General features: G+C 36.1%; 2 protein-coding genes across 2 annotated transcripts in view; one reads left to right on the top strand and one right to left on the bottom strand.

Annotated features, from left to right (window-relative positions):
- The window catches only part of LOC133520441 (uncharacterized), a 267551-nt gene that overhangs the window by 133253 nt on the left and 120831 nt on the right, over positions 1 to 13467 (bottom strand). The window lies entirely within an intron of this gene.
- LOC133520428 (uncharacterized) lies at positions 5003 to 9632 on the top strand. Its single transcript, XM_061854827.1, has 3 exons — positions 5003 to 5163; positions 5474 to 6007; positions 8110 to 9632. The coding sequence occupies exons 2-3, from the start codon at positions 5474 to 5476 to the stop codon at positions 8332 to 8334; spliced, it is 759 nt and encodes a 252-aa protein (XP_061710811.1). The 5' UTR covers positions 5003 to 5163; the 3' UTR covers positions 8335 to 9632.

Below are 13467 nucleotides of genomic sequence, written 5' to 3' on the forward strand. Positions count from 1 at the left end.
AATATTTGAAATACTAACTGGGCAACGAATCTATATTAATCAGGATAAACTTTTTTAATCTGCTAGCGGGTACTACTTTTTATTTTATTTTACTTTAATTCATTTTTTTTTTTTTATTCAAGGTAGAAGGCGCTTTCTGGCAATATTTGAATAGCCTACATGCTCGTGATAGAATAAGTTAGGTACATATAGCATAGATAATACATAGTATCAAGTTCCAGTTCAAATATACTTTATTCATGTAGGCCTAACAACAAGCACTTATGAACAGTAAGACAGTATTACATATAATTATCTTAAGCTAATTATAATACCACTAACATAGGTTAAGTACAACAGTAATGAGCTATAATATGGAAAAAAATCTGAAATAAATTATTATTAAAACTATTTTTTTAATCTTAAAATTTGTCGGCATATTTTTTTTATAAATTTCAATAAACATTGAAATGCAGTCCACTCGAAATGCAGTCCACTCGAAATGCAGTCCACTCTTTGAGAACATGTTTATGCTCTGGGCGACAATATTTATTTCTCAGTTAGATATAAATAGTATAAATTAAACGAGTCTACTAGAATACAGTATCTACAATCTCACTAATCCGGCACTAATAATAATAATAAATATGATAATTGTTTCAGCGAACGGTCTCATAGCGAAGAGTCTCGACCAACACCTTGAGAGACTCTCGCTAGGTAGTTGGATCAAGGGTCAGATGCAGAAGGCGGTGATCTTGGACACGGCACGGATAGTCCGGCGGTTCGTTTCTCTGTGGCCCTGATCACCTGCAGCGTGGGCCCTGCCCCGCTGCTGGCGGCACCCTAGGTTAGGTTTTTATAATGTGTTTATATGTATTTTGTATTATTTTTGTATAACTTTTTGTATTTTACTTTTATATCCATATTATAAAATCCTAAAAATAAATACGTAAGTAGTGATGCCGCCATGTGGGATGTTGATTCGACGATCATTGTCCCGATAGTCGTTTCAGCGAATGGTCTGATGGCGAAGAGTCTCGACCAACACCTTGAGAGACTCTCGCTAGGTGGTTGGATCAAGGGTCAGATGCAAAAGGTGTGATCTTGGACACGGCGGGAATCGTCTGGCGGCTCCTCTCTCTGCAGCCCTGACCACCGTCAGCTTGGGCCCTGTCCCGCTGCTGGCGGCACCCTAGGTTAGGTTTTTTACAATATGTTGATATGTGTTTTGTATTATTTTTTTAATGTGTTTTTATATTTTACTTTTATATCCATATTGTAAAAAAACCTCAGTCTAAGAAGTAAGAGAAATAAAATTATAATAAATAAAAATTATTTATTACAGACTAAAGGTCCATAGTGCATACATGGTTAGTGAACATTAAAATCACATATTATTACTAGTGTTAGTGCAATATAAAAAGTATATAGAACTAAAACTAATGCTGACACGAGACAAGGATTACTGGAAAATTTCGGCTTTATAGAGTGTTAACAGTATTAAATTCTTCGCTGCATTATCTTTACTACTTACAGGATTACTGACTCACTAGAAACGACGTAAGACGATATTTACCTATCGTCGGTTACGTCAAGTGAACTTCGCTTTGGCTGGGACACGGGTGAGATAATTAATTTAATGCAGTTCTTTTGCCATTTAAATGACAACATAGTGACGCATCGTAAGGTCACCAACTTCCGTGCCATATACGGGACATCGTTATCCATAAGCCGATATTTTTACTAACACTTTGTAAACGTAAACGACATGTAGCTAAGTTAGAAATTATTCCTAAAAAAACTATCAACGTATTTTTTGGCCATCTTGTATTTACCTTTTAAGGTACAAGTTATAACCCGACCGTCAATAGCTGCAGCAGACGTTGTGTCCCTGCGACATTACTGCATGATTTATATGTGAGTATTTCTTGAAAAAACATTCGTTACTATCGAAATAGTTACATAGAAACCAGTAGTGCTACAGCGACACGTCGTCTGCCACTGCAGACTGCAGTTAGGTTTCAAGTTATACCTTTACATAGTCATCATCACTATCAGCCTATTTTCGTCTCTCTAATGACGAGACGAAAATTTTCAGTTACTACGCTGGCCCAATGCATATTTTTAAAAATCTGTGTTGGTGCATGCGGGTTTCCTCACAGACAAATAAAATTAAGATTATCAGTGAAGTTCCAAAAAACTCTTTCCAATCATGATTCGGATCGGAAAATCCCACGTCTTATTGAGTCGATGCTCTTCAAATATTTGTAGTAAATACCAATGTCCTAGTGTGCACTAGGACATAGCTGATGGTAGGCAGTTGATCGACTTAATACAGCGTCCGATATTGATCTAGCTCTGTTACTACAGCCTAAGATAGTATATCGTATAACACAGTTGGCTATATGTCCGGCACGAGACGCTCTCCAAGTTAGCTGGCAGCTTTATTGAAGACCGCACTCATGTACTTGACACTCGTAGGAGGCCTCTCGACTAGTCGCCAAATGTAATAGCAATCTTCACGCAGTGTTCTATATAGGGGAGAGTCGGTTATATCGTACTAGTTTTTACTTAAACGTAGATATTTTATATTTGAAGGTCGTACCTATTATGCCATAGTACGATTTAAACGACTAGGTATTATTTGAAAAAAAAAAAAAACAAAAGCATAAATTTCAACTCATTAAATAAAACTATTATGTGTGCGATGTAATCCGTTAAAATAGTTTTATTTTATTAGGTATAAATAAATTGAAATTGAAATCTTTTTATTATTGAAATTTGACGACCTTTTTAACTGTTGTTTTATCCTATTCAAGATGACGTCCAATAATTAATTATTGTATTAATGTGACATCTGTACGTAAACTAATAATGTAATTTAAAAGCTATAAACGTAGTATATCTATTAAAGCAAGCCACAACTCACAACTAAAATATTTTACTATCGTTATTTTCTTCTTCTTCCTCGCGTTGTCCCGGCATTTTGCCTAGGCTCATGGGAGCCTGGGGTCCGCTCGACAACTAATCCCAAGATTTGGCGTAGGCACTAGTTTTTACGAAAGCGACTGCCATCTGACCTTCCAACCCAGAGTGAATCTGAAACAGACCTCACCCTTAAGTGATCAGTATGACACGCGCTTTCGTAAGTTTTCCAGATTTAGGGTTTCCAAAGTTGACCTTGGGCTGCATGGGATGCAAACAAGAAAACCCTTACACGAGGAGAAGATAATAAAATGTCCTACGTCCGTACTTAATCAAGCACGCATGTACACAAAAAAAAAGTTATTACACGATACTTCACTACTAATACTTACACGATACTTTTACGATTTATCAAAACTATGTCCATTTTTAACTTATTTTTCCGTCCAGTTATCTAACGAGGATTTGGCGAACCGTAGACGTTTGTGTGAAGAGGCCGAGTGTTTGGGCCGAAGGAGGTAATGAGGTAAACAATGACGAATTTAGGCGTTGCCCAAATGCTAGAGTACGAGCAAACTAACTCAATATATTTAGTATTCAATTGCGAATGACGAAAAAAAGAACTGCAAATGATAATGGCTAACATGGTTAGCTCCTGCTAATGAAACACAGAATGCTTATGTTCTAATAAAAATAATTATTTTAAGTGTAATACCTCTAATATCGTTAGGCAACAACTAAAATTCACTAATGACAAAAAATTAATTGATAAAAATCAACGTTGTTTTGATACATACAACATTGGTTCATGGCTATGGCTTTGAACTTGTGGTAGTAACTAGTGAGTTTTGTTCGTATATGTTCTTAAAGTCCTTTCGTATAAATGATGTTACCTCCCCGACATATATAGGTATTTGATTATTATAGCGAACTCTTATAAAATAAAGTTTTCTTCTAAAATATAGAAAATAAGTTTGTGTTTCCTACACTAATCAAATGCCCCCATTTAGTATGCTTTTGGTTAATTAAGTATTTTGGAAAAAACCTTGCATGTAGGACATGTAGGGTCAAAATGAGACTGAAATGTTAATATTGACAAGAAAAGAACTCTGCCGCAGTGTTCTCTGAGAACCACATTTAATAAAAAAAAAAAGGTATTCTGGAAAGGTCCTTACTGATTTACTGGAAGTTAGTTCATTTATCAAAGTGACTTCTTAATTGCGACATATAATCATCGTCTGATCTCGATCTCATTAAAACTAGGAAGTCTGCCGATTCGAAATTGACAATTGATATTATTTTGATTTCTTTTTGTCATTATTCTTGGGCTCCGACCTACGAGGATAGTAAGCAATTTTAAAATCTCAGTGGGGCTCCAGGTGTAAATCATCAGTTAGGGTTAGTAAAATAGAAATGGACCACTCAGCTCTAATATCTTCGTTTAACTTTGTGAATATTAAATCCATGAAGCAAAATAAAATATGATCATAATTATATGTAGGAATATATGTGGTCATGGTTTTGGACCATCACTTGTTCTTCTGAACTCTTAATGGAATGTAATAAATTTTTCTCTTTATTATAATGTCGTAAGGTTCAAAATAAGGAGTACTTAAACATAGCTTTGTTTGCAAAACATTCTACCGGACAATAAGTAATCAAGCGGCGCTTATATAAGTGACGTAACCTAACCAGTCACGGTCACGGTCGTTTTTACGATCCAAAAATATGTGTAGGCTTGGGTTTATAAGATCATTTCAATAATGCGACGTTAAGAATAAAGAGGTATAGGTAAGTACAAAACAATACAAAATTAAATACTCTTTATAGCATACCTTAATACAAAAAAAAATACAATGAATACTACTCATGAAGAGTTACCTAGGAAGTATTTAATTAAGGAGTAAAATATTTTTAACACTGCTTATGACTGGCACACTTACATTTTCTTACAATCTTTGCTTTTACTTCCCTTTTGCCGCCGTACATAAATTAAATGCTTTGGGGTATACCACATTGAGTCACCATAACGCGTAGGACTCGTGTATGGAAACGTAGCTATAGTATTAAGTATATAAATACCGAGTGCGTCTGGGCACATTAATGCCACGGTCGCTCGCGCATGCCTGAGCCAGTGTAGATCGGCGCGCCAGAGAGAGCACACGCGGTGCAACTGATAACCAACATTTGGTCTACCTGTTCAGTGACGTCACGACCTTCGAATTCGTACATTTATTTACGCCGGTTGAATTATAAAAGGTTGGTGCTATTTTAAACTACAACCGGGAATGAACGAAGCTTGTGAAAGTGAATTGGAACGCGTAGAAATTAAGCATAGTCATTAACTAATGATGACAATAATAAGGAAAAATAACAGCTGCGCTCGTGTTATCAACTTTTTCGATGAAGTTTTTTTCTATTAAGTGATGCTGATTTTCCAGTTTCTAAAGAAACAACTCTAACAATACCATTTGTTTATTTTTTATAAACCTGTAGCAAATATTTATTGTTAGGTAAGTTATGTCTGTGTTAGAAAACAGTTGTAAAAACGGTTACTGTTTCTTTTCAGATGAAGACATTAAGAGCACTATTTATCGTCGCACTGTACCTAGCGGTCATCGATCTCGGCTCCGCGGAGCAGAGCGAGCACGAACACCACAAACAGATCCGCCACAGACCAAAGAGACAGTACCTAGGCGACTATGGCTACCACCCGGCGTGGTACCGCCCGTACTACCCGGAAGACCGAAGAGACGACAGGAGTCAACAGGACTTGCTGCCTCATATCTATAGGTTACTAGAAGAAATTTCTGACTTAGTCCGCCGTCCTCCTCCTCCACCGCCACCGCCTCAACCGATCTACATACCCTACCCCGTCCAGTACCCGTGCCAACGATGCAAATGTCCTACGCTGCAAAAGCCGAACGTTACAAGCAGGTTCCCGGAGATGGAGGACTCGAACCAGAACTGGGGGTACGACGACACCAACGAGCCGGAGGACGACTTCAACAACAACAGGCCGATCAACTTCGACCCCATCGCGCCGCCGGCGGTCACCTCCCGCCCGCCGCCCAGCGTCGAGCATGGCAGCAGCCAGGCTTCGGTGAGTTTCCGAACCATTATAAACAACCTTGTTTGAAGAGGACCCACCCACTACGAATTTTCTTGAGGCCTGTTTTCCGAGTAATTTGTCTGGTGTGTCTCTTAGACAAAACTCCGCTAGATTCACTCCTTGTCTAATTTATTCCCTGGTGAAATACTCTTTTGAACTACTTAAGGTCGGCAACGCGCATGTAACTCCTCTGGGGTTGCAGGCGTATATAGGCTACGGAAACTGCTTACCATCAGGCAGGCCGTATGCTTGTTTAGTTTTTAACAAGCAGAAACGTCTGCGAACGATGCTTTAAGCTTAGAATAAATAAATAAAAAAGTGGAAAAATTACTGCCTTGTTCAAGTCTCATCCAAGGCAGTAATTTTTCCACTTTTAAATTTATTCTAAGCTTAATAGCATAGTATGCCTGTTTGCCACCGGTCTAGTATAAAGAAAAGTACCAGCAAGCGTATTCTGTACCCCTAGTGTAACTTTATTCGATAGCGAAACGTGACGTACGCGTTTGCGTTAAGTCTCACTTTGTATGGGATTTAGAAACAGCGCGCCAAGCGGGACGTTTTGGAAACTCAAAATCCCATACAAAATGACACTTAACGCAAACGCGTACGTCACGTTTCGCTATCGAATAAATTTACACTAGGGGCTCTGGTCGCGTTAGTAGACTACTTATGACATGACGTGATAAAATAAAAATACTTATACATTTTTAACACCGCACGTTAATAAGAAACGATTGTTTTTTCAAGTCATGTCATGAGCGATAAGTGTGACCATAATACCCATGCAGTATGCAGCAAGAATAGTGTATAGGTACCAAATATCAAAAATGTATTCAGTAAATAGGTCACAAGGGCACTTTTACATAACAAATTCTTACAAACAATAACAATTACAAAACACATTTACAAATATGGAATCAATGAAATAATAGATATTTTATTAGATATGTATTCAGTCTCTAAATGTCGAATAACACAAAAAACTATAATAAGAATGCAACCAACAAATACTAAAGAGATGTATAAATCTCTAACTGTCAGAGATAAAATATAATAAAAAACGATTATTACATTATCCTTAGAGATGTAAAGGGTCTCCTAGACTAGAATTCTTAAAATAAGTTATTAAAAGACAAGAAATTAAATCAGACAAACAGAAAAGAATCGAATGAAGTGTCTCACGTTAATGCTACTCAAAATTAAAGTTACATACTTATAACATAACATGTACGCAATTAAAGTCCAGTAAACAAAATAAACTACCACAGATACACGTAGTAGTCCATAGTGATCAACTAACTATAAATAGAAATATCAAGCAAATGAACGCTATTAAATAATTAGCATTCATCAAACACGCATTAATTATTGTGAAGATCAATTGGCAAGACATAAAATTTTGCCACATGACAGAAACCTTCAACATTTTTAAAATTCTTTCCGCTTTCTGATTTTACAGCTTGGGTAATGTAATGGTAAGTCACTATAGACGATTTATCAAAATGTCATTACACTAGAACGCTTTACAGACACTAATGTATAGGTAACCATAATACGTACACCAATTTATCAAATAATTGGTACCGATTAGGTAGAAAATTCTAGAGATTCGTTAGGATTTTTCACATATTATTGGAATATATGTACAGGTAATGTAACTATTTTAATCATATAAGATTATTTGTTCTTATTTTCAAATGACAAATCTATTTTCTTTAATATTTATCATTATACCTATCATAAATTTAACAAGGTATTGATCATGGAATACAATGTGATATTGATTATTGATACCTAGTCGTAGCCACGAGAATTTCCTTATATTTATTTACTATAGGTACCTACTTATCTTATCTTGATCAAATCTAGAATATATCATTGCGGAAATGATGCATAGGGTATCATTGGTAATATACATTTTTTACAGCGTCATGTCTATTTATGGTATGTAAATACTGTATTAAGCATACGAGAGCATTTAAGGTAACTGAGGATCGAGATCTAAATTGCAAATGTATTCCAAATTGTGTTTAAGATGCGGGCGCTTCTGATGGCAGGCAATATACAATTTCTACAATAGCTGTCTCTTCCAGGTAAACACACAGGAAGGCAGGGTAGGTTCCAACACCCGTCGTCCGAAGCGCTGCGACGCTATGGTACTCTCCTGCTGTGACCCCTCGCAGTCCAAGCAACAGCAGCGCGCCTGCTTCGTCTCAGGCAACTGCGCGTCCTACTTCGACAAACGCGATGTATGCTCCAAGCAGTTCGTCCAGGAAGTGCTAGACACGTTCGCATCGGCGTACGCTCCGACACAGTGAGAACTGTTAGATCGGGAAACGACTTAGTCATGATCAGTATTTATTTGGTGTTAAATGTTGTTGGTGCTGTACCGTGTTCAAGTTACGTGACGAGATTGCTTAAGGTCTGGGTTATCGCTGTCATTGATTGGCAAACTATTTGAAACAAACTCTGTCACCTAGGTAGTCCAGTAGATGTATTTTTTTATCTGGCATCTAGGTAAATATATTATTAGTATATTTCATATCGAAATCGTGATTTAAATTCGATTAATGTAGCAAATATATTTATTTATTTTTATGATTAAACGAAAAAGAAATGAGTAACATTTTAAACGTAGTTATCAATTGGACCGAACCGTAATCAAATGAACTTAATGTTTCAATGCACGGTGAACGCGACGTCTGTAAAAATACAGTCACTAGATGTAATGTATTTGGTTATGTTTTCAAGTTTCTTTTTTGATGAAGCTTAAGTGTTTTTCGATTGTTTTAAGCATCGTTCTTCTTGGCATAAAATCTCAATCTACGATCAATTGGTACATTTATTTACGCCCTATTGCTAAGTTTATTTTGATGACATAAGAATTGTTTTTAGTCTATACGCTAAAGTGACTTGCGAGTTTTAATCAATAAAATATTGATTATTCTTTGTATGCTTGTGAAGGTCATGCTTAAAATGTTGAAGGTGTTTCATTAGGGAGTCCGGTTTTTGAGTTTCCTTGCTGAAACTCGTCTTACCTTAAATGTACCCCTACTGGATACATCTTCAGTTTCGATGCCATAATTACACTAGTTCCTTGTACTTAGTTATGTTTAAACAATGCATTTTCATGCTTTAAGTATATGACATTATATTTAACTCGATCATTGAAAAATATTCGGACTGCAGCAGAGATTCTTCTTTTTAATTTTGCGGTAGACAACATACCTAATGTTGAAAAAATATTTTTAAGGTGAATCTATTGCTTGTTAAGTTAATGTGCGGTAAATAAAACTGCTAATGACCAGCCACTTAAGAAAATATCATACAGTCACTTTGTGTAATGTAATTTACTTAAAATGAAATCCACATACATAAATATTTCCGTTAATTTAATTACAAATATAAAAAATATATATTTTGTAGATATTTTGGTAACATTGTCAGTTATTGGGTTGGCTAGTTATTATTTTACCGGACATCTAAAATTGGCAACTATCTGTTATAATGTGACGAATGTATGTGAGTGTTTGGATGGTTTGTAAGTTGGTGCTCTTGTAAAAACTGTTAACAAAGCAACTGTTTATTAAGTTTAATATACATCAATAAACTAATATCGATGTGTTTTTTTCATCCTTATTACCAGAAGCTCTTTGTATGTTAATTTGTTAGTGTATTATATTTCTATAAAAAAAAATCTGTCATTAATATTTTAATTCAATTGATTTTGTGTAATCGATATGGATTAAAAGTCGTCTAAAGAATGTGACCCGTAAAGATATAAAGCAAATGTTTTTACACAAATGCAGTGATTAAATTGTAGATCAATTAAGAATACATTAGGTTATGACCACTCTCCTCGTCACCGTTCTTAAGGCGAAGATGCATATCTCAGTTTAAAACTCACCTTAACCATCACTGTCAATAACTAGCAACTCCCGATAATAATACAAAGAGTGCAAAAAAGCAATTTTAAAGCGTATGGCGGTCACGGTCCCGCATTTCGAATTACCGGTCATCCAATCCTCGCTAGTAAAAAAGAGACGCAACAGTCACAGGTAATCGCGCTACGTAAGCCCTTTTTACACTGTATTGGTGACTTTATGGAGCGGAAGTTGTTTATAAATATAAACATACATCTGTTCGGTCCCGGACATTAACGGCTCACTGTGGCTGGAAGTGGAATCAGATAAACTACCTTGTATATCAATTCATCAAAATAGAACTTGGAGCATTAAACATGGAAGTATGTACCTAAGGAAAGGTACCTAAAGAAGTTCACTTACGGTACTATATCTTTACAATCTGTTGTAACAGACCGATCCAAACGACCGAGGGAGGACGATGGCTCTTTGCGACCAACGATTTGCTTTTTGTCTCTTTCTTGACCCAGGCGCGCGCTGCATATCCCTCGATCGCGCATTGATCGTAACAACCAATTGCTCCGTGTGTTGACTGGTATTTTCGAAGCGACCGATCGTCACGATTTTCTCCAGATTGATCGAAACGATTAATCGTACCATGTCAGGCTAGTTGTTCACTAGATTGTGATGTAAACACTCGAGGTAGATTTCTGATAATTTATATTAATATTTTTTTATACGTTTAGCTAGATTACAATTTCACTACCCGTAATGGCTGCCACCCCCCCAATGAATCGCCTGCATTACCATCGTGTCGTAAAAAATGCGTTTCCTAGGAATGCTCCTCGCCTAATACAGCTATGCATAGTGTTTAGATTAGGTAATCTAGGTACAAATGCTATGACATTGTATCTAAACAACTGCAATAAACATGAATAAACTAGAACAACTAACCATTCTGTGACACCTTTATCACGTCAGGGAACTACGAGCTTCATTGTTCTAAATAGATAACACTTTAGTACTGTACTTAGCTTAGTTGGCCGCAATGTCGAGTCAAAGTAACTGTTGAATATTGAGATTGACTCACTGTTTGTTTAGGTGCGATAGATAACTATTTTGCGTCTGGATAAACATTGAGCAAAAATGACAGTCTGTGAGAAAGGCCAGCACTGCAGGCGTGTTATGTCCTCGCTTATCACGTAACTTATGGTATGATTCATCACAATCATGTTATGTCATGCTCGATAAGAAGAGTCAACCTCAACAAGAAACAGTGTCACAGTTGTCGGCATTCTAACCATAGGCGTCGCCAGGAGGGAGCAGGAGGGGGAGCAGATGCTCCCCCATGGATAACATATATTACATACAATGTATACCCATCTGTTCGGCCTTCGTTGTCATCACCTATCCATCAGAGATGAGACAGAGACTGTCTTTAAAACAGTTTGCTATGTGTTTGTCTATCTTTCATATATATGTATAATTTGTAAAAGATCATCATATATATAGCAACTCTAAAACTCTTAAATACCTTGGAATATTTAAGTTGGTTCTAAACTCAGTCCAAGTTAATAATATAAAGGCTCACCGTCTACGAATATAATGTTCCTGTCTCGCACTATTTGTGTTATTATGACAAAGACAAATATTATGTGCCGGACTCTCTTTGAATTGGCTAAGTTTAAATTGGATAGAATATGCAAGAACCGGAGACATTTTCAGGACAGTGCAACATTTTGCTTGCTTTTGTGAAAATGGCTACAATGAACAATATTTGTACTGGCTACTTGCACAGCGCTAAAATCGTTAAAAGGCCCAAACATGATATTCCCGTATATGGTACTGACTTACCTACAAAAACATCATTAAAGGCTTCCATTTTGTTGCTAATCAGTTAGAAATAAGGCTATTGTTCAAAGATGACTCATCCACTTAATACCTTCCCAGCTTTATAAAGTTGAATACTGTACAAAAGGGCAGCTACGTTAGAAAAAGTCCACGTCATGGCATCACGTACAAGTCATGGTGTACGCAATTAAGAGTTTTCCATGGTCTAATAACGACTCACACAACACAACAGCCCGTGTGAATGACCACTGGTAGGCCTTACGTTATTACAATAAGGCTTAGGGATGGTTATTGAATTGTATCCAGTATGGTACTTATTAGTCTTATTACTGGGCCCATTTCTCGAACCATATTAGGCTAATATTATTATTGTGTTGTCATGGATACCATACGATTTGACAGTTCGTGGACTAATAATATTAGTCTAATACGGTTCGAGAAATGGGCCCCTGATGATTACACTAACACAACCGCGTATTTGACAGACAGTTGTAACGTGAAATTGAGGTCCTTCACATTAATAATTAACCCCAGAGTGCAATTATACTAGTATTCGCAAGTCTTCGAATCAGCGAATGGAATTATACCCCAAACTTCGTCGACGTATATGTAATAACTTCCTTTGAAAAATCACTCAATTCAGTACCTTATCGTATAACAGTTACGCATACAGTTGAATGTTGCAGTATATCTACTGAACAGTAGACTTAACAGTAGGTAAATAGGGCTAATAATCATAATTGTTGTTGGTAGTACTAATATCGATATTGATATCGGTGTGTCATGCCGGGTAATCATCAGGAAATTACTAAAACTTGAACTACCTACTCGTATGACATTCATAATATGTAAAAGTAAGTATATGAAAGACACCAACCATGGGGCATTTAAGTGAAAATTTGTGGTATTTTTTGATATTACACCTACACCTGTAAAATTTCTACCACTTTATGCGTTAAACATTTATTCTCCTATTCGTCCTTTATGTTTTGTATGTAATTAATCAAAACTGCTGCAATTGGTTTCAATGTTATTAACAAATTAAAACTATGTATTTTTGCTCCAGTCAAGGGATGTATGGCGCAATTAATTTTCAAACGAATAAATATCAATGAAAAATTAAATGGTGCCAGTCCCATCATAGGGGTGTTTACTATATATATATATACAGGTGTATCAGTAAATGAGTCATTGTGGTTCTTTTCAAAATAAAGAAAAAGGAAAAAAAACCGTGAAATACCTTCATACCTATTGCTTAAAATATGTATCAATTTTCCCAAAATTGGTTATATAGTATAGGTATAGTGTAGTCATTTTGTAGTTATGAAGATTAGTAAAACTTGTCACCTTTATCAGCGAACTATTTTATTGAACGCTTAAAAATGTGTCACTGTCACATGTGTATGTATTATCTAAATCACCTGTTTCCGGCATTTTAACAGGAATTGGGCTAAGTTTGGTTATGAATCAGCTAACAGGAACAAATAATGCAATTTTTTATATTTAAAAACAATAAAATAACAAATGGGGATTGTAACCTGACCCATAATCTACAGCCAAGTTTATAAAGTCATTAGTGAATCACATAGGTAATTAAAAAATATCAAGACGAGTATAAAACGTAAATAATATGTGGGAGTGGTTTATACTCGTAAAAAGAAGCATATACACCGTGGGCCCAGGTATTTTGGAATTTATTGCCGCCAGAGGCTATAACGAAATAAGTTTTGCTGTCTT

This window comes from Cydia pomonella, chromosome 8, assembly GCF_033807575.1.
Source record: "Cydia pomonella isolate Wapato2018A chromosome 8, ilCydPomo1, whole genome shotgun sequence".
Taxonomy (NCBI): domain Eukaryota; kingdom Metazoa; phylum Arthropoda; class Insecta; order Lepidoptera; family Tortricidae; genus Cydia; species Cydia pomonella.